This window comes from Arachis duranensis, chromosome 4 (genome assembly GCF_000817695.3).
Source record: "Arachis duranensis cultivar V14167 chromosome 4, aradu.V14167.gnm2.J7QH, whole genome shotgun sequence".
Taxonomy (NCBI): Eukaryota; Viridiplantae; Streptophyta; class Magnoliopsida; order Fabales; family Fabaceae; genus Arachis; species Arachis duranensis.
In genome coordinates, this window is record NC_029775.3 from 105,741,735 (window position 1) to 105,759,927 (window position 18,193).

The 18,193-nt window shown below is 35.1% G+C and overlaps 3 protein-coding genes and 1 non-coding gene across 4 annotated transcripts; 2 read left to right on the top strand and 2 right to left on the bottom strand.

The window, feature by feature from the left end:
- Window positions 1–749: 749 nt before the first annotated feature.
- On the top strand, window positions 750–7,783 carry LOC107485544 (phospholipase D beta 2). Its single transcript, XM_016106080.3, has 10 exons — window positions 750–2,571; window positions 3,327–3,443; window positions 4,045–4,239; window positions 4,605–4,850; window positions 4,957–5,025; window positions 5,127–5,274; window positions 5,670–5,818; window positions 6,077–6,256; window positions 6,767–6,964; window positions 7,327–7,783. Exons 1-10 carry the CDS (start codon window positions 817–819, stop codon window positions 7,618–7,620), a joined length of 3,351 nt encoding a protein of 1,116 aa, XP_015961566.1. The 5' UTR covers window positions 750–816; the 3' UTR covers window positions 7,621–7,783.
- Window positions 7,784–7,931: 148 nt separating this feature from the next.
- On the bottom strand, window positions 7,932–10,186 carry LOC107485545 (uncharacterized). The gene is made up of 2 exons (XM_016106081.3): window positions 9,346–10,186; window positions 7,932–8,973 (listed from the first exon to the last, which is right to left on the bottom strand). The coding sequence occupies exons 1-2, from the start codon at window positions 9,971–9,973 to the stop codon at window positions 8,093–8,095; spliced, it is 1,509 nt and encodes a 502-aa protein (XP_015961567.1). The 5' UTR covers window positions 9,974–10,186; the 3' UTR covers window positions 7,932–8,092.
- A 114-nt stretch (window positions 10,187–10,300) lies between these two features.
- Window positions 10,301–10,381, top strand: TRNAL-AAG (transfer RNA leucine (anticodon AAG)). Its single transcript has one exon. It is a non-coding gene; the product is annotated as a tRNA-Leu (tRNA).
- A 5,485-nt stretch (window positions 10,382–15,866) lies between these two features.
- Window positions 15,867–17,905, bottom strand: LOC127746680 (F-box/LRR-repeat protein At3g48880-like). Its single transcript, XM_052260652.1, has 2 exons — window positions 17,475–17,905; window positions 15,867–16,428 (listed from the first exon to the last, which is right to left on the bottom strand). The coding sequence occupies exons 1-2, from the start codon at window positions 17,849–17,851 to the stop codon at window positions 15,867–15,869; spliced, it is 939 nt and encodes a 312-aa protein (XP_052116612.1). The 5' UTR covers window positions 17,852–17,905.
- Window positions 17,906–18,193: the final 288 nt, after the last annotated feature.

The following is an 18,193-nucleotide window of genomic DNA, read 5'->3' on the forward strand; positions in this document are numbered from 1 at the left end:
AATTGACTGATCAATTATAATAAATTAGTCTAAAAAAAATATATTTTTAAAATAAATTATTTTCTTGAGAAACAACAGAAATACCAATGTCTCGGAAAATTAATTTTTAAGGATGAATAAAAATTTATTAAGAATTCATATATCAAAACTTTTTGGGATCAATTTGGTGTTTGTATCCTAAGTTTGTCAGGCAGGGGTCAACGCCTGTAGATCCAATAAAATCCTCCCACGTGGAAGATCTCATGGACAACTTGTTCCACCGGTAACTTCACACCAACCGAAAAAGAAGAAACATCAGCACTTCCCCAACCTGCCATGCCGGTATCCTTCGGGCACTTTGTACACGTAGTCAATGCTGACCTGGTTAGTAGAGAGAGAGAGAGCGTTGCCGGAGTTCAAAAACTTTGTTTCATCAGCTGGATCTTCGTCTTGTTCTTATTCTGCTTATTTCTGCATTTTTTTTCAATCTCCGAATCTCCATAGAAAAAAGAGAAGGTGAGTTTTTTTATTTTTATTAATTCTCTCTATCTCCTAATAAAAATAGAAAATCTCATCTTTGAGTTAACTTTCTTTGTTTCCTTGAACATTCACCATTGATATACGTATCACCAGTGTCTGATCAATCCAAATTATAATCATTCAAGCACTTCGCATATTGCTCTATTTGTATTCTTATTCGGAACTTCCGTGTATTACATGTACAATTAGTTTGTAATTGTATCAATTGAAATCCAATTAGCATATGGCAATTAAATTGTTTGATCCTTTTTCTTTGCCTTTTGGGGGTTTAGAATTTTGTGTTTCTGTGGTTAATTGATGGATAATAATGGATCTCCAAACCAATATCCAAACCCATACTTTTACCCTCCCAACCCTTACCAACCATACCCACCTCCACCAACTGGAATTCCAGTTCCTAATCCATATGAACATGTTCCCTATCCATACCCTTATAATCCTTCACATTCCTTCAATTATTCCTATCCCCCACCTCCTAGATCATCCTTATCATACTCTGGTTCGGGCCATATCGACTATCCTTGCCCCCCTCATCCTCAATCACCCTCCTCATGTGCCCCCTTAGACTTCAACCAGCCACCACCGAAGACATCTTATCCGGCTACTGCCCCTAGTGCTCCTACCAATCCTTACCCTGCTTATCCCTACCATGTTCCTCCAGGGAGTCAGAGTCCGTCTCGAGCTTCCCATTCTCACACCAGTAGCTTGCCATATGGATCATCTCAGTATTACTATCCACAAAATGAGGCCTATTTGTCTCCTCAGCAATCCGATGCCCACTCGCGAACCAATAGCTTTGCAGGTCCCTACTATGTGGAGAACACTAGCTCAACAGGTGGTGGAAGTGGAACCCCACAACCCAGTGATGATTCCAAGCCTTCTCCGAGTGCTATTACTTACCCGCCTTTGGATGATCTTATGAGTAATGTTCGGTTGTCTGATAGCACGCCTAGTGATATTGTGTCATCACCTCAACAGCCAGTGAGGCCCCTAATGCATTCCATTTCAACTTCAAAAATAGAGCAGAAGAAAGATGACTTTTATGGACATGCTAATAACTCCTTCTCAGGATGGGGAAATTCCTACTCTTCTCGGGTGGATTCGTCTAAACTTTCATCATCTAGTTTTGGCTCATTTAATGAGTCTGTGCAGATTGTTCCAGTGCAGAATAAAGGGTCACTGAGAGTTCTGCTTCTACATGGAAATTTGGATATATGGGTGCTTGAGGCCAAAAATCTTCCTAATATGGACATGTTCCACAAAACATTAGGTGATATGTTCGGTAAATTACCTGGCACTATGGGCAATAAAATTGAAGGAACTATGAATAAGGTGATTACCAGTGATCCTTATGTAACAATTTCTGTAGCAAACGCTGTAATTGGGAGGACTTTTGTGATTAGCAATAGTGAAAATCCTGTTTGGATGCAACATTTCTATGTTCCTGTTGCACATCATGCTGCTGAAGTGCACTTTGTTGTTAAAGACAGTGATGTTGTCGGTTCACAGCTCATCGGCATCGTGGCAATTCCAGTGGAACAGATATACTCGGGGGAGCTGGTCGAAGGCACCTATCCCATCCTAAATAGTAGTGGGAAGCCTTGTAAGCCAGGTGCTGTTCTGAGATTATCCATTCAGTATATCCCAATGGCACAACTAAGCATTTATCATCAAGGAGTTGGAGCAGGGCCTGAGTACATTGGAGTTCCTGCGACTTATTTTCCTTTGAGGAAAGGTGGAACGGTTACTCTATATCAAGATGCTCATGTTCCAGATGGCTGCCTCCCTAACGTGTTTCTTGACAATGGGAAGACTTATGTGAATGGAAAGTGTTGGTATGACATCTATGATGCCATACGTCAAGCTCGGCGTTTGATTTATATTACAGGATGGTCAGTGTGGCACAAAGTTACATTAATAAGGGATGGTGCTGTCAAAGCATCGGATTATGCCTTGGGTGATCTTTTGAGGTCAAAGTCACAGGAAGGAGTAAGAGTGCTTCTCCTTGTATGGGACGACCCTACATCAAGAAGCATTTTGGGTTATAAAACAGTAAGTATTACTACATTTCGATTATGTTTACTGCATTTATTTGCTTGGATGGGCTGGTGGGATTTGGTTCGAAATTGTCTACATGATCACATCCTTGATTCATTACTTATGAAAAATACACTCTTATATCTTTTGAACTTAGTTGATTGTGACTTCCTTTTTGTATAGAAAGGTTTACATTTTTTACATGAAAAGGTTTACATGTCAGTTTTTGCAACAAAAAAAATTTTTTGAGATGCTGAAAGTTGTTCTGCGTATTAAAATATACTTGTTTTTTAGGATTTAATCCACAAATATTTTTTCCTACTTACTAGTTTCATACTTCTTGACAATGTTTGTTTCTGTTCTTCCATTGCTGGTGCTTAACTTACATATAATCATCTTAATATTTTTGAAATTTGTTTTTCTCTTGGACTTTGGGACACTATATATTGGCTAGTGGTACTCCTAAACTAGAATCTCTGTTCTCTACTCAAAATTTATCTGCACAAAACTCACACCAGCGTGATGTTAACCTCTTAAACTAGGTTATCCTTATGATGTTCTAGTCTAGATGGTACCATAAATAAAATAATTGACATAGCAAAGCCATTCTTTTGTCTTGGGCTAATAAATGTTTATTCTCTGACAAGTAAGATTAAGACTATTGGTAATCCTGTTATTGCTTCTTTAAACAAAAATGTTTTTACGGATTTGATACTTATATTTTTCCCTTCTAGTTTTGATTATGTAAAAGTCTTCAACTTTACATTCAGGATGGTGTCATGGCAACTCATGATGAGGAAACAAGACGATTTTTCAAGAATTCTTCAGTGCATGTGCTGCTTTGTCCTCGCAGTGCTGGAAAACGACATAGCTGGTACAAGCAAAAGGTCAGGGTTGACAACTACTGTCCAATTGAAATATTTTATTTTATTGATGGTTGATTCTCTCTACAGATTTTGCTGAAGTGCTGTTTCTTACTAACATTATATGGTTATTCTCTAAAGCCTTGCATGAATTGGTTAATGCTGTAGCTCATAAGAATCTAATATTTTATTTATGATTATTTGTTTGTTGGTAGTTATAAAATCAGACATCAAGCTATATTACATTAACATAAATGAGTGTTCATGAACATATGATTAAACATATATGTTTATATCATTGGTTAGCTTAATGTGAAATTTTGTGTAGTCTAGACATTAAACCTACTTCCTACGAACTAGCTTAAAGCTTTAACTCAAGATTTGCATGAGTATCTTTTAGCTGCAAACGTTGTCAATTGTTTTTATATTTCTATTGAGTGTATCCACAAGTTTTTTTCATATAGGAATGTGAAGCTTTAATTGCAACTTCGGATTTTGGGCAAGTTCTGGTTTGCCAGCAGTGATATCTACTTGTTTGCATTGGATCACTTTTCATGTTATCACATAATTTAATGATTTTGGTTTCAGATTTCTATATTGAATCTCCTTGTCTTCCTCTTATTAGGAAGTTGGAACAATATATACACATCATCAGAAAACCGTTATTGTGGATGCTGATGCTGGAAATAACATGAGAAAAATAATAGCATTTGTTGGTGGACTTGATTTGTGTGATGGACGTTATGATACTCCCGATCATCATATACTTAGGACCCTGCATACACTGCATAAAGATGACTATCACAACCCTACTTTCACGGTAATCTCTTATTTCCAACTCTATTTTGTTTCATTAACACGACTAACTAGATGTGTAAATCAATCTTCTGAAAATATTTAAATTAAGTATTTTCAAAAATGTATAGTTCCAGATTTAGAGGAAGTCAAAGGGTAGTTGAGAAATGTTTTTGCAATCTTCTTGGGATATGTTTAACCTAATACAAGAATGATGTTATTTCTATTTACCTCCCCCAATTGCACATTTACAACTTTCGTGCAAAATACAAAGTTATGAAGCAGTTTAAATTATGAATATTGTAGATAGGAACATTTTGCAGCAATTTATAAATATTAATGTTTCAAATAAGCAGGTTAATTTATTCATATGATATAATTATGTTACAGGGTAATGTAGGTGGTTGTCCCCGGGAGCCATGGCATGACTTGCATTCCAAAATTGATGGTCCAGCAGCTTATGATGTTTTGAAAAATTTTGAGGAGCGCTGGTTAAGAGCTTCAAAACCTCATGGGATCAAAAAGTTAAAGAAATATGATGATGCTTTGCTTAAGCTGGAAAGAATTCCAGATATCATTCGCATGACTGATCTTCCTTGTATTGGTCATGACGATCCTGAGTCTTGGCATGTTCAGGTAACTGGTTATTAAATACCAAATAGATATTTTAGTTTTCTAGAAGCAATTTTTCTTCAGTTTTCTTAGTAATGGAATTTATCATTCTGTTTACTTTGGGATGTAGATATTTCGTTCAATTGATTCAAATTCTGTTAAAGGATTTCCAAAGGATCCAAAAGAAGCTTCTAGCAAGGTAAATGGAAGCTTTATGTTTCAATTTTTCATTTCTAGTGCTTGTTTCAATTGTTCATGTGTGATCAGAAGGTCAAACATTGGTGTGTATATATGTTGCAGAACCTAGTATGTGGGAAGAATGTGCTGATCGACATGAGCATACATACAGCATATGTGAAGGCCATTCGAGCTGCACAGCATTACATTTATATAGAGAATCAATATTTCATTGGGTCTTCATACAATTGGAGTCAACATAAAGATCTTGGTATGTAGCTCATCTTTCTGCATAACCTTTTTGTAAAAAAGTTAAAAATAAATATGCAATTGCATACTAGAACCATGGATGTTTTATTGAGCATGAAGTAACATGTACAGAACTAACGTATGTAAGTGTCCTACAAAACATACATAGAGAAACAGTCTTTTAGATGTGTGCGGTATGCCATGCCATGTTGGTGTGTTATATGCATCAAAAGCTATCTGATACAGCAGATTATTTTGTAGTTGGAACAAAAATCTCATTGAAAAGTATATTATAGGGATGTAGATGCTAAACTAATTCACTAGTCCAGTGGAAGAATAAAGCAATGTTAACAATGTGGCAAATATATTTTATAATGGTCTCTTTTATGTTAATCTTTAGGCTTTATGCTTTGGCAGGTGCTAATAATTTGATACCATTGGAAATTGCTCTGAAGATTGCTGAAAAGATAAAAGCACATGAAAGATTTGCAGTGTATATTGTTATTCCAATGTGGCCAGAAGGTGTTCCGACCGGGGCTGCTACACAAAGGATTCTGTATTGGCAGGTATGATTCAATTAACAGTATAAAAGCATTTTATTTAACAGAATCAGATTTGATTGAACCTTTCAATCGGATAAGTTTGCATTTGGCATTGTTCACTCTGACCTGGAATCACATATCAGCTCTACTGTGCTACCATTGTCATATTTGATCATTTTTCTTTTTTATCACCGTTGTCTGCTATAGACCACAATGCTTGGTTAGTTAAAACACGGGTACTTGGTTATTGCACTTATTGATCTGGATTCATTTTCTATGCAGAATAATACAATGCAAATGATGTATGACACTGTTTACAAGGCTTTGGTTGATGCTGGGGTTGAAGCAGCATTCTCTCCACAAGACTATTTGAATTTTTTCTGTCTAGGCAATCGGGAGTCCACAAGTATGTATGATAATGTCACAGTCTCTGGAGCTCCTCCCCAGGCAAATAGTGTCCAAGTATGTCACGAACACCACCTTTCCTTGTCCTTCTCTTCCTAGTTACATACTTTTTTTCTGTCATTTAGTTTCACATTTTTATTATAAATTCTAGATTTCTAGTACCAATAGGCACCTCACCCACAGTTTCAAATTATCTAGAGTTAAGCATGTGTTTGTATATTATTAAATCTAAAAACCTTGGTTATTTCATCAATGGTTTGATTGACACTAATCCCACAAGTGCTACTTGCACTTTAGATGAGCCAAATCCCACTTTCAGATAGCAGCTGTTTGGTATCTTCCATTTCAATTGGTTATTGATACTCGGAAAGTAACCAGTTGTGTCTTACAATATTCTAATCCAGTTTCGTAATATGTTTGTTTTCCTCTTAGAACTTAATTTTCTGCAAGCTATTTTTCTAAAAGTCACTACAAACATTTGAATTCTTCACAATTTTTTCTGTTGCATGCCTTCTTTTGTTAATGAATGCGCTATTAAATTTTTGTATGTTGATGCTCTATTTCCAGGCAAATAGTCGAAATAGCCGGCGTTTCATGATTTATGTTCATTCGAAAGGCATGATAGTTGATGATGAATATGTGATATTGGGATCCGCAAACATCAATCAACGCTCTATGGAAGGAACAAGAGACAGTGAGATTGCAATGGGAGCCTATCAACCACATTATACCTGGGCAAGAAAATCTACTTACCCCCTTGGACAAGTAAGCTTCCCTTTTCCCATCAATGGATACTAATAACGGTTTATGTGGATTACGTAGCTAATGTGATAGGAACATTTAAGAATTTTTAATCACCTATAATTTTTCCAATCTCTAGAATTTGCCATGCATACCAACTATGGTCATATTTTATTGAGCACTGTAGCAGGCTAGGCAGCTCTTTAATATGCATTATGTTCCTGTTGGGAACATGCGGGGACAAAATTCTCTCAATTTGAATTTTAGGAGGAAAAGGAGAATACTTGAGTTGATAATAGTTTTGATTGTTTTTCTACACTCTTATTTTGTAAGCCATTAGCATGTTCTTCTATTTAGCAATAATTTGATGAAACTATGCTATGTAGGTCCATGGATATAGGATGTCGCTTTGGGCAGAACACACAGGAACAATTGAAGATTGTTTCTTGCAGCCAGAGAGCCTCGAGTGCGTGCGAAGGGTTAAAGCGATGGGTGAAATGAACTGGAGACAGTATGCAGCAAATGAAGTAACAGAGATGAGAGGACATCTAATGAAATACCCTGTTGATGTTGATAGAAAGGGCAAAGTTAGACCCCTTCCTGGCCATGAAGAGTTCCCTGATGTTGGAGGGAAAATAGTTGGGTCATTCCTTGCCATGAAGGAGAATCTAACCATTTGACTATATATCTACTAACATTAGGATAATGAATTAATGATCATTGTAAATTAAAACAGTAAAAACAATTTTGAAGAGAATGATAGGTTGAAGAAAAGAAAAGAAACTCACTGTATAATAAACAATAATCTGTATCAATTGTTGTTTTTATAACTTATTAAGGTTTTGTTCTATTGTTTGATGTAATTTCACTAACTTGTCATACATAAATATCAATAGTCACATACTCACATGTATTAAGTGGGAAATTTCCCAAACTCTCGTGCATCTTTTTTCTTTTTACTAGTTCAGTAATTTTTCAACAGAGAATGATATTGAATTAGAAACCAGAACTCATCACATTAGAAAAATCTCTAGCATCTTTATTTCCTATACTAATCAATATAACCAAAACAGTTCCAATTCATTAAATGAAACAAGGAGCAAGGCCTTTGCTATTATCCTAAAAACTGTGTCTCCATTTTCTCAAGATACTTCATGTTACATTTACAAGTTTTGCGCGCATAGTACTCCGATCAACCTCCACTCGAAGACCAAGGGCTGCAAGCTCCGGGACTTCGGCAGTTCCCTGATACTCCAACTGCTCAACTACCCTTCGGTTCTCTTCATTGCCCTCCAACATATTCCTTACACACCATATGCCCCATTCTTTCAAGAAAGGATTGTCTTCGTCAATAACACACTGCTGCAATAGCAGCAGAATCCCATTCTGCTGCCGGATTTCATTTTGTGCGTGCTTCCTTCTATATGTGCAATTTCCAATAACTGCAACAATGTCTCGCCTGAACCCTCTGTAAGGACATGGTTTTAAAGAACTACTACTAGCACCAATACCATCTTGATTCTCAAATTGCTTCATTACTTTCCGGATTGTTGTTGGTGGCTCAAGATCTCTAAGCAAAGACAAAAGCAACTCTATGAAGCCATAAGAGAATAGCACATCAACAACACTCTCTGCATCATCCCTGTTACCTCTCGCATTATCTTGAGCACAAATGTCCCTCAGTATTGTGAGCGAGTAGCCGAGAATATCAACTTCGGGAGAGCCACTAGGAAGACCAGAATTGCCTCTCCCTGCATGTTCGAGAATCCGAATAGACTTCTTGAATATTCCATAAACAAACAATGCAGTATCTGTTGAGATAGTAACATCTTCTAGCCGCTCACTTAAGATTTCCGATAGGATTCGCAGAAGGAAAGCTTGTTCAGAGGAAAACTGACCATCCTTGGACTCGGTATCTTCTTCACCCAAAGGATCATCCACATACTGTAATTTAGGAAATAACACAGGCAATTGAGATTCTTCGAGGCAGATTCTTGAAAGAAGCAACTTTAGCCAATCCTCAGCAAAACCAGCTAGATCAAACATAAACCAATGATTAAGAAAATCAAAATAACCTAGAAGAAGAAGAAAAAGAACAACAGAAACAGCAAAGGATTCAAAAATAAATGAACAAATAAACCACAAAGGAGGAAAGAATAAAAAAGGGGAACAGAACAAGTATTCTCATCACCCAAATTATAGCATCTTACACAGGAAAGTATAAAACAACAATAGACAGTACTCTCACCCACCCAAATAACCAAATACTGCTATCTTATACTACTTATAATTGTGATTACCTCCCCATAAAGTTACTATATTTAAACAAAGAAACTACAATTTCTTTTTTTTTTTTTTTTCCTTGAAAAAGAAAAGTACAGAAGCAAGAGCATAAAGCTACTAACCAGAAGAAGCAGTTCTCACAATTGCTGCCATTACAGGCCACCCATCATAACTTGACAGAATTTGAAACCATTCAGGATTCCCATCACAACAAGTATAAATCACCATACACAAAGGGTCACAAGTCTCTTTGCTACTAACTCTAGCAAGCAAAACAAACCCTTCTGGATACAACTTTTCCCAAACAGCACGCTGGTGTTCTCTCCCAGCAAGACAAACATTCGCCAGAACCTGAATTCCCCAACGAACCAAACCCAAAGAATAAGAAGAAGAACCAACCTCTGACCTCAAAATATCTGAAACAACAGCCACCCCATTGTGCCCAATAAACGAGTTCTGATTTTCAATGTCCCCAGCACACAGGTTTCGAAGGAGCTTGAAACACAGAGCAATAATATCATGATTATGATTATGGTGTTCAAGTACGTCTAGAACTGCAGCGAGGACCTTTTTGGAAGCAAGTTCTGAACGACCACCGTGGGATTTTGCAGTCTCTGTGAGAGATTCAAGGGAGTTTTCCAACGAAGAAGTGTCGGAAGCAGTGACGAGTAACTGAAGGGTGTGTTCTGATACTGTTGGGTTCTTCAACAATGAAGATGAATCTGCAGTAGTAGCCGTACCATCATCCATTTTGCTTCACCGGAATAAGAAAGAATTGTTTATTTTTTGCAGAGTTTGAAGGTAAAAATTTGATTTCGATGAAAACAAAAGACACCCTACAATTTAATTCGTTCGTTATAGTGCCATTGAAAAGCTAGCTTATCGATGATGGCGTCTCGTCGGAGGGTTTCGATTCTGATTTTCATTCTAGAGAGCACGAATTTTTCAGCTGGTGTTAAAAATGGTGGACGACGCCGTTTTATTTGTCATTTTTATTTCATTTTTTCTTCTTGGATTTGAAATTTTGAATATACAATGTTAAAATCTATTAATACTACAAACTTGAGAAAATCAAAAGTTGAGATGGCCGAGTTGGTCTAAGGCGCCAGATTAAGGTTCTGGTCCGAAAGGGCGTGGGTTCAAATCCCACTCTCAACATGTTCTTATTATCTTTATAATTTTGTTGGGTCAAACTATTCTTTCGGGTTTCTTTTAACATTCGATCATATGGGCCAAGTAAACCCAACTTCATTTCAAGTTTTCTATTATATTGGGCCAAGAGAACCGAATTTCAAATTAAAACAATCCTAGAAGAGCTTCAATGTTCACCAAAATCAGAAGTCTTACGAAAATAGTTTTTACCCAATAAACACACAGAATTTCTTGACAAAAAACAAGAATCTTCATATTCCCAGCACAAGAAAATCATCATAAGAATAAACAAAAAAAAAAAAGCCGAAAGAAAGAAAAACGAGATTTATGTTTAGACAAAAAGACCTACTCTAGATTTATCTTCCAACAAAAAAAAAGTGAATAATTTTCTAAAAGTTAATTCAACTAAACTAATGAGTGTATCAACTAAGGATGAAATCCGGTGAGACGGTCTGCCAAGAGTTTTAAATCTAGCCGTCAATGAATCTGGCTTGATCTAATTTTTTTTAGGCTTAAATTTATAGTAAAGTCTTTTCATTTTAAGAGATTAAATTTAAACTTACTGAAAGATTTACAAGACTTGTCAAATTAGTCTGGACCTATTCAAAATTACTATGCATATAAATTATTTTCTAAAAATATTATAAGCGAGGTTTGTATTCTAAACCATTATTTAAAAATCTTATTATTTCTACTAATCTATCGAATCTTTTTTTATAATTATATGAAAAAAAATGTTTGTATCTTAATAGATCTTAGGCTTATTTAAAATTTTAGTCCAATTTAAACTTTTTATTTGTTAACAGACTCTGGGCCAGACTAATTTTTTTAAATAGATCGTACTCACACGTTTAAACAAACCTTTAACAAATTACAATCTTGATCTTTTAACAATAAAACCTCACATGACCTAGTGTGTTTTCATCCTAGTACCAACGAACAAAGACACATATATGAGACGTTTTATACCACTGCATGACTATATAATGCATGCAACTTTTCATACTTGCACCCAGGGACATTTCTGTGAATTTCGTGGTTATAACTTAAGCGTCTAATTTTTGCTTAATTTATTTTTTATAATAAATTTTAAATATTTAATAATTATTTATTTTTATATTTTAAAATTAAATATTAATTTTTAATTTTTTTAATAAGTTAGACAAATATTTTAAGACATCATAATAAATTAATAATTATCTTTAATATACAAAGAGATTAATACTTAATAGATATCCGTCTTTTTCCTTTAAAGTGGACTTTAAGTCTTTAACAATATGATTTTTTTCACTCAAGTTAAAGCAAGTAGTCATGATTTTTAGGTAATTAACATTATTTTATTTCTCCAAATAACACATCTAATTTTGTATATGTTAGAAACAATAGACTAACATGAAGAAAGGATTTGTGTATTATTGAGTGTAATCAAGTTGTCTATTCAAATTTGTCTGAAATTGTACACTATAAAGGGTATTTATAGGTACTAAGAGAATCGTAATAATAAAGCCGTAATCTCCTATAATAAATATTCAGATATACTAAATGATACTAATTGATCCTAATTGATCCTAATTATTTCTAACAGTATATAAGAATATAAATTATCCAACATAAATACTTGTTCTGAGAGTTATTTGAAATTGAATTGTTTTGAGCTTGAACATAAAGTCCAAACGCTTTTGAATTGTCTTTCCGATATCTTTTCCAACGAAGATGAATTCGTCTGAGTTGTTTGTGCAGAGGTGGGGAGTAGTACTTGCAAGGAATTCCAATGGTTAAGTCAGCAAGAGTTTTAACAGGTTTTTAGTATATTGGATTTGAAGTATACCTGAGGGTGTTAGGGTATTTATAGGTGTAGATGTAAAATCAATAACCATTTTTTAGAGTGGTTTCACCTTTGGTGATGGATAGTCGTTTCCCCCTTATTAAGGATGTTGTTAAGATCTCCTTTTTAGAAGCGGAGGAGAGATAGTCGGAGTTGGTTACTTGTTTATAAGTTGGACCAAAATTATGTCGCTGTGCCCGACCTCTGTGAGGTCGGGTGAGACGATGTTGATTAGATCGCCTCTCTTAATTGGGCTTTATTCATTTTGGGTGTGACTATGTTTTTGGGCTAGGGTATGAATAGCGTCCCTACTTGAGGCCGAGCTTTATTAGGTGAGACTCAAGCATTTGTAGGTCAGATTGATCTCTTGTGGTGTCGGCGCATCACATCGGGCAGACCACCTTTCGAGGGATTAGGTTTGGTACTCAACGTGATTTTTATGAACCTGAAGCATTGCGTCTTTTCGTAATCATTTGCATGTTTCTCCACGGATACATTTAATAACCGTGCACGCCATAAATGGGGGGGGGTGAATTTGTCATTTTGCTACTTGGATCTTATAAATATTTAACCCTTTTTTCCCTTTCTTTTTGCTTCTTCTGAAACGTTTTGCTTTATTCTTGCTCAAAGCCTTTGATCTTCTTCGTTGCAACTGTTTTTTCAAGTCGTAGAAATTCTTAGTGAAATGTCTATATATCTTGTGATATTTGCAGTATTCTATTCGACTTCCACCATTCTTGTTTTTTATGGGCCAAGGTGGTGGAAGCTTTTCGATATGGCAGATCTCTCTGTAGATGTCAACAAGAGAAACTTGCAAGGAGTATAATTATGATACCTTTGAGGCTTCTCTAAGCTATACTCATCCTTTTTTTTTGCTTCCTTCTCTTTATCCTGTCATGGTGAGAAAGATTTTGTCTTGGAGTTGGCTCTCTTAGTTAGGAATTCTCTTTCATGTTGATGTGTTTTTCTGCTCACTCTTGTACCTTGTATAGAAAAGTCGGATGTCATTTTGCTCTGGATTGGGATAATCGTTGATGCCATTAACTAGCCCCATTATCACTACTTCTGGAGGCAGAGTTTGAATCTCCAAGTAGGCTTTGTTGAATCTTTCCATATAAGTTCGGAGAGTTTCTCCAATCTCTTATTTGACCGCTAGGAGGCTTGGAGCATGTTTGACTTTGTCTTTCTGGATTGAGAATCGAGTGAGAAACTTTCTTGCAAGATCGTCGAAGCTGGTCACGGACTTTGGTGGTAGACTATCAAACCACATTATCGATGCTTTGGTTAATGTCGTCGGGAACGCTTTGCAACGAGTTGCATTTGACGCGTCAACCAAGTGCATCCGGCTTTTTAAGTTGCTTAAGTGATGTCTTGGGTCAGCCGTTCCATCATAGAGGTCCATGTTAAGAATTTTTAAAGTTTCTGGGAACCCTAACTCTTCGATAAATAGATCTTTCCCTCTAAAGGGGGTTTCTTCCCAATCTGTATGATTGTTCCAACCTCGAAGGTCGGCTTCTAATTTCAAAAGATTTTCTTGTATCTTTCTTCGTTATCGCACTTCCCTTTTCAGATATCTTTCAGCCTCTCTTTGACGTTCTATCTCCTACTCAAATTATTATAATCGACTATGGTGCCGTGTACGAGTCCCATTAGTTTGATCGGATTTTGGTTTACCATATCCTTAGGAGGATAGATTTTTGAATTTATCATTCCGGGCTGAGGGTTTCGCGATGTTGATAAACCCCTTTTTAGGGTTTATCTTGTGCTTAATTTAGTATATTTTATCCATTATCCTTACACTTTATTCATATAATTCGCATGTTTTATATTTTCCTTCCTAATTCTGTACTATGAGTGAAAACATGCTTCTTTGGCCTTAAATTAGCTAATTTTAATCCTCTCTTATTACCATTCGAATGCCGTGATATGTTTGCTGAGTGTTTTCAGAGTTTATTGGGCATGAATGGCTTGGAGGATGGAAACGAAGCATGCAAAAGTGGAAAAACACAAGAAATTGAGGTTTTAGGAAGCTGGTAGCGACGCACACGCGTGGTATGACGCGTACGCGTGACTGGCGCAGGATACAAGAGACGCGTACACGTGGGACGACGCATACGCGTGACTAAGTTTTTGATTCAACGACGCGTATGCGTGAGCGACGCGTATGCATGACAAGGCGTCACTTGTATCCTGCGCCAGTCACGTGTACGCGTCATACCATGCGTGTGCGTTGCTGCCAGCTTCCTAAAATCTCAATTTCTTGTGTTCCTTCCACTTTTGCATACTTCCTTTCCATCCTCCAAGCCATTCCTGTCCTATAAACTCTGAAAACACTCAGCAAACATATCACGGCATCGAATGGTAATAAGAGAGGATTAAAAGTAGCTAATTTAAGGCCAAAGAAGCATGTTTTCACTCATAGTAGAAAATTAGGAAGAAAAATGTAAAACATTCGAATTATATGAATAAGTGTGAGGATAATGGATAAAATCTACTAAATTAAGCACAAGATAAACCCTAAAAATAGGGTTTATCAGAAGTCCCTCCCTGTTGTGGCCATCCGTTCATCGTTGTGATATTCTAGTTCAAATTCGGATGCCGTATGTTCGTTTTTAGGGTGATCATCCGCCATGATTGGGTGTAGACTTCCAGGTCCTCGGCCTTGGCGCCAATGTTCCGAGGGTTACCTGATACTAGGTTGTTTTGAGTTTGAACGTAAAGTCCAAACTCCTTTGAATGGTTTGTCCGACATCTTCTCCCACGAGGATGAATCCATCCGAGTTGTTTCTGAAAAGATGGGGGTAGTACCTGTAAGAGACTCTGATGCTTATAAGTCAGTAAGAATTTTAGCAGATTTTATTAGATTAGATTCAAAATATACCTGAAGGTGTCAGAGTATTTATAGGTGTAAATCTAGAATCGATAACAACCTTTTAGAATAGTTCTACTTTTGATGATGGATAGTCGTTTCCCTTTTATTAAAAAGGTTGTTAATAGTAGTAGTTAATTGCTTATTTAGATAAATTGGACCGAACTCATATCACTGTGCTCAACCTCTTTAAAATTGGATGAGTATCGATTAGATCAACTCTCTTAATTAAACTTTATTCAGTTTGAATTTATCTGTGTTTTTGGACCAGAATATAGTATAAACAATACTCATATATCTTTATGCCAAAACAAGAATAACGGTAATTCATAATAGCTACTTGCATTAGAGTAATTCAAATTGTGTTCACGTGACGTGAATATATGTATATTCAATGACTGACATATCTGTTATGTAGCAGTTTAAAGAAAAAATTGGTTTATCCTTAAGAAAAAAGGAAAAAAAAAAACAAAACCGGTAGTCTAGCAGTTTAATTCAAGTAAACCTCTTTTTAAAGAAATCAATATTTTTTATTTTTATCGACGGGCAATATAACATATATGTCGGTTCTTTCTGAGATTGTGCATCTTCACGTGAAAACAAGTTTGACCATCTTAATAAAAAAAGGTTTACCAAATATATAGGATATATAATGATCATCAAGGACCAACTAACAATAACTAAAAACAAAGACAAAAGAAAATGAAGAAAATGTTTATGAAATTTATTTCATCATAACCAACCATATTTATTTCAAGCTTCTTCATTCATCAAGATATAATTTATTCAAACCCATCTCAATGTGCTAGAGATGTTATATCATCTTGACGCCAAAGATCCTCAAAGACTTCATATGGTTTCTTCATCAGATAATTTTCACCGATCTTATTCTTGCATATGACACACCTTTTACTTAGACAAAAGAGAACCTTTCTCAAACGATGGATCGGCCATTGATGTTGCAATTGGCGAAAAGTGTACAAAACAAGCTGGGTTGATGGGTCAGGCTTGTCCATGATGAGACTGTGGCAGAGATTAATAGTCACCAAATGCTTCAAGTTCTCAAGCACACAGCACAATGCTTTAAAGTTCACTATTATGGATTGAATGCTCAAGAACTTGAGATTTGGGGTGTGTTCGATCAAGGCTCTAGCATGATCCATTTCGAAGCAGCTAGTGATTTTCAATTCGGTGATTCTTTTGCAGTATTTGCCAATTGCTCGAAAAATTTCATCATGATTGGTCATGCGGGTAATTGTGATGGATTCCAGCCCTCCCCATAAACTAATTGCATGTTCAATTGCTTCTTTTGATAAGTTGCATAAGGCAGGTAGAACTAACCTTTTCAGATTTGGAGTCCTGTCCAAAAATATAATACATAAAAAACTTTACCTCAATAATAATAATAAATAATTTAGATACTTTAAAATAACAAAATTAGTAAATAATGATTATATTCACATAGTAAATTCTTATATGAATTTATTTGAATTTTTAAATTTCTCGTTCAAATACTATAAATAAATAATTGGGTAAAGTGTATTTTTTTGTTTTTGAAGTTTGACAAAAGTTTCAAAAATAATCCTAAGTTTTATTTTGTTTTAATTTTGTCCTAAAAATTTTCGATTTGCATCAAATAATATACCCTTAACGGCTGATTTTTCAAAAAATTTTAAGACCAATTCAACAACAATTTCATAAGAACAACTTTCAACACGAGCAAATCAAGCATAATTTTATTGCATTATTGTTAGATTTGTCTTAAATTTTTTAAAAATTTAGCCGTCGAGGATATATTTAATGCAAATCGAAAACTTTTGGGATAAAATTGAAACAAAATAAACTTAGAAATATTTTTAAAACTTTTACTAAACTTTAGGAACAAAAACTATACTTTACCCTATATAATTTAATACATGTTTAAGATACACCTTAGTCTTAGATTATTACTGACTTGAGTGTCAAAATCTTTTGTAGATACATCTTATTATTCTAGATCTGCCAACTTGGAGAATAAAAAATTCTACCGCGGCTTCATATGCTGATGTTAGAATTTTATGTTCTACAACTCAACTTGAAGTTATCTTAATCTGTATACTTTGGCACCCTTCTATATTTCTATCTTACTAGAAATAATATCTAAAGACACTAGAGAGAATATTAATTGAAAAACTAAATCTTACATTATTACTGTCCAAAGAAAAAAAATAGTCTCATCTCCTATAGATATAAATAAAAAAATATCTTAAAAAAATTCTACTTCAATAGTATTATGCCTATCAAACTACATAAACGAAGTGCTCAACCCAGCCACCTATCATAATTTTTTAGACATACATACACTTTATAAATATAATATAGCATAATTATGCAATTTGAGCACAAACAATTAAAAGTAGTGTTACCTTTCAGCAACAAGGAGCAAGTGTTCGTCCTTTATATAAGCATAGAAATTGAACACAAAACAGCGAATGTGTCCTATTTTGCTCTGAGTTAAGATTCCTCTCAAGATTTTAGTCATTCTTTCACTTGAATCTTCAAGGTTCCAAGATCCTAGAATTTTGGGTACGTTAAAAGGCTTATAGCAGAGTACACTAAGGTCAAGTTTATGCCAAAGTTTAGGGTCACTACGAGTTTCACGCCAAGTTTTACACACTTTTGATACTGTTGCAAGCTCTACAACATTAAGGGCCATGAAAATATTCACCAACAACTCATAGTATAGAACATCATTAATGTTTCTAGCATCGGTGTTATTGGATTCCACACACTTTTTTTTCATTGTTCAAAAGTTTTTCTGCATGAATCATTAAAACCTTAATTAATGTATGTCAAATGCATGAGATTATTGTAAAAGAAATTATATGGAAATAAAAGCATTTTAAATTGATCGAACTATATATATAACTGTGTATGCTAAGAACATCTTCATAAACGAAATATTCTTCTTGTAATAATATAACGTTTCATTCTTAATGTCACATAAATTTCTGAATCTTACTAGTCTTAGATCAGTCAATTTTCATGTCGTATAGATACCTAGATTTTAAAAACACGAATTAACAAGCCAAAAAAACTGAAAATTCTTTCTATGATCATATTTGACCCAAGACCTTATATTATG

Excerpts from the sequence above, each read along its gene's own strand:
- LOC107485544 (XM_016106080.3), top strand. The coding sequence starts at position 817 with ATGGATAATAATGGATCTCCAAACCAATATCCAAACCCATACTTTTAC. Across the intron at positions 2,572-3,326 it reads GCATTTTGGGTTATAAAACA|GATGGTGTCATGGCAACTCA; the intron begins GTAAGTATTACT and ends CTTTACATTCAG. Across the intron at positions 3,444-4,044 it reads ATAGCTGGTACAAGCAAAAG|GAAGTTGGAACAATATATAC; the intron begins GTCAGGGTTGAC and ends TCCTCTTATTAG.
- LOC107485545 (XM_016106081.3), bottom strand. The coding sequence starts at position 9,973 with ATGGATGATGGTACGGCTACTACTGCAGATTCATCTTCATTGTTGAAG. Across the intron at positions 8,974-9,345 it reads TGTGAGAACTGCTTCTTCTG|CTGGTTTTGCTGAGGATTGG; the intron begins GTTAGTAGCTTT and ends TGTTTGATCTAG.
- LOC127746680 (XM_052260652.1), bottom strand. The coding sequence starts at position 17,851 with ATGAAAAAAAAGTGTGTGGAATCCAATAACACCGATGCTAGAAACATT. Across the intron at positions 16,429-17,474 it reads TTGCTCCTTGTTGCTGAAAG|GACTCCAAATCTGAAAAGGT; the intron begins GTAACACTACTT and ends ATTTTTGGACAG.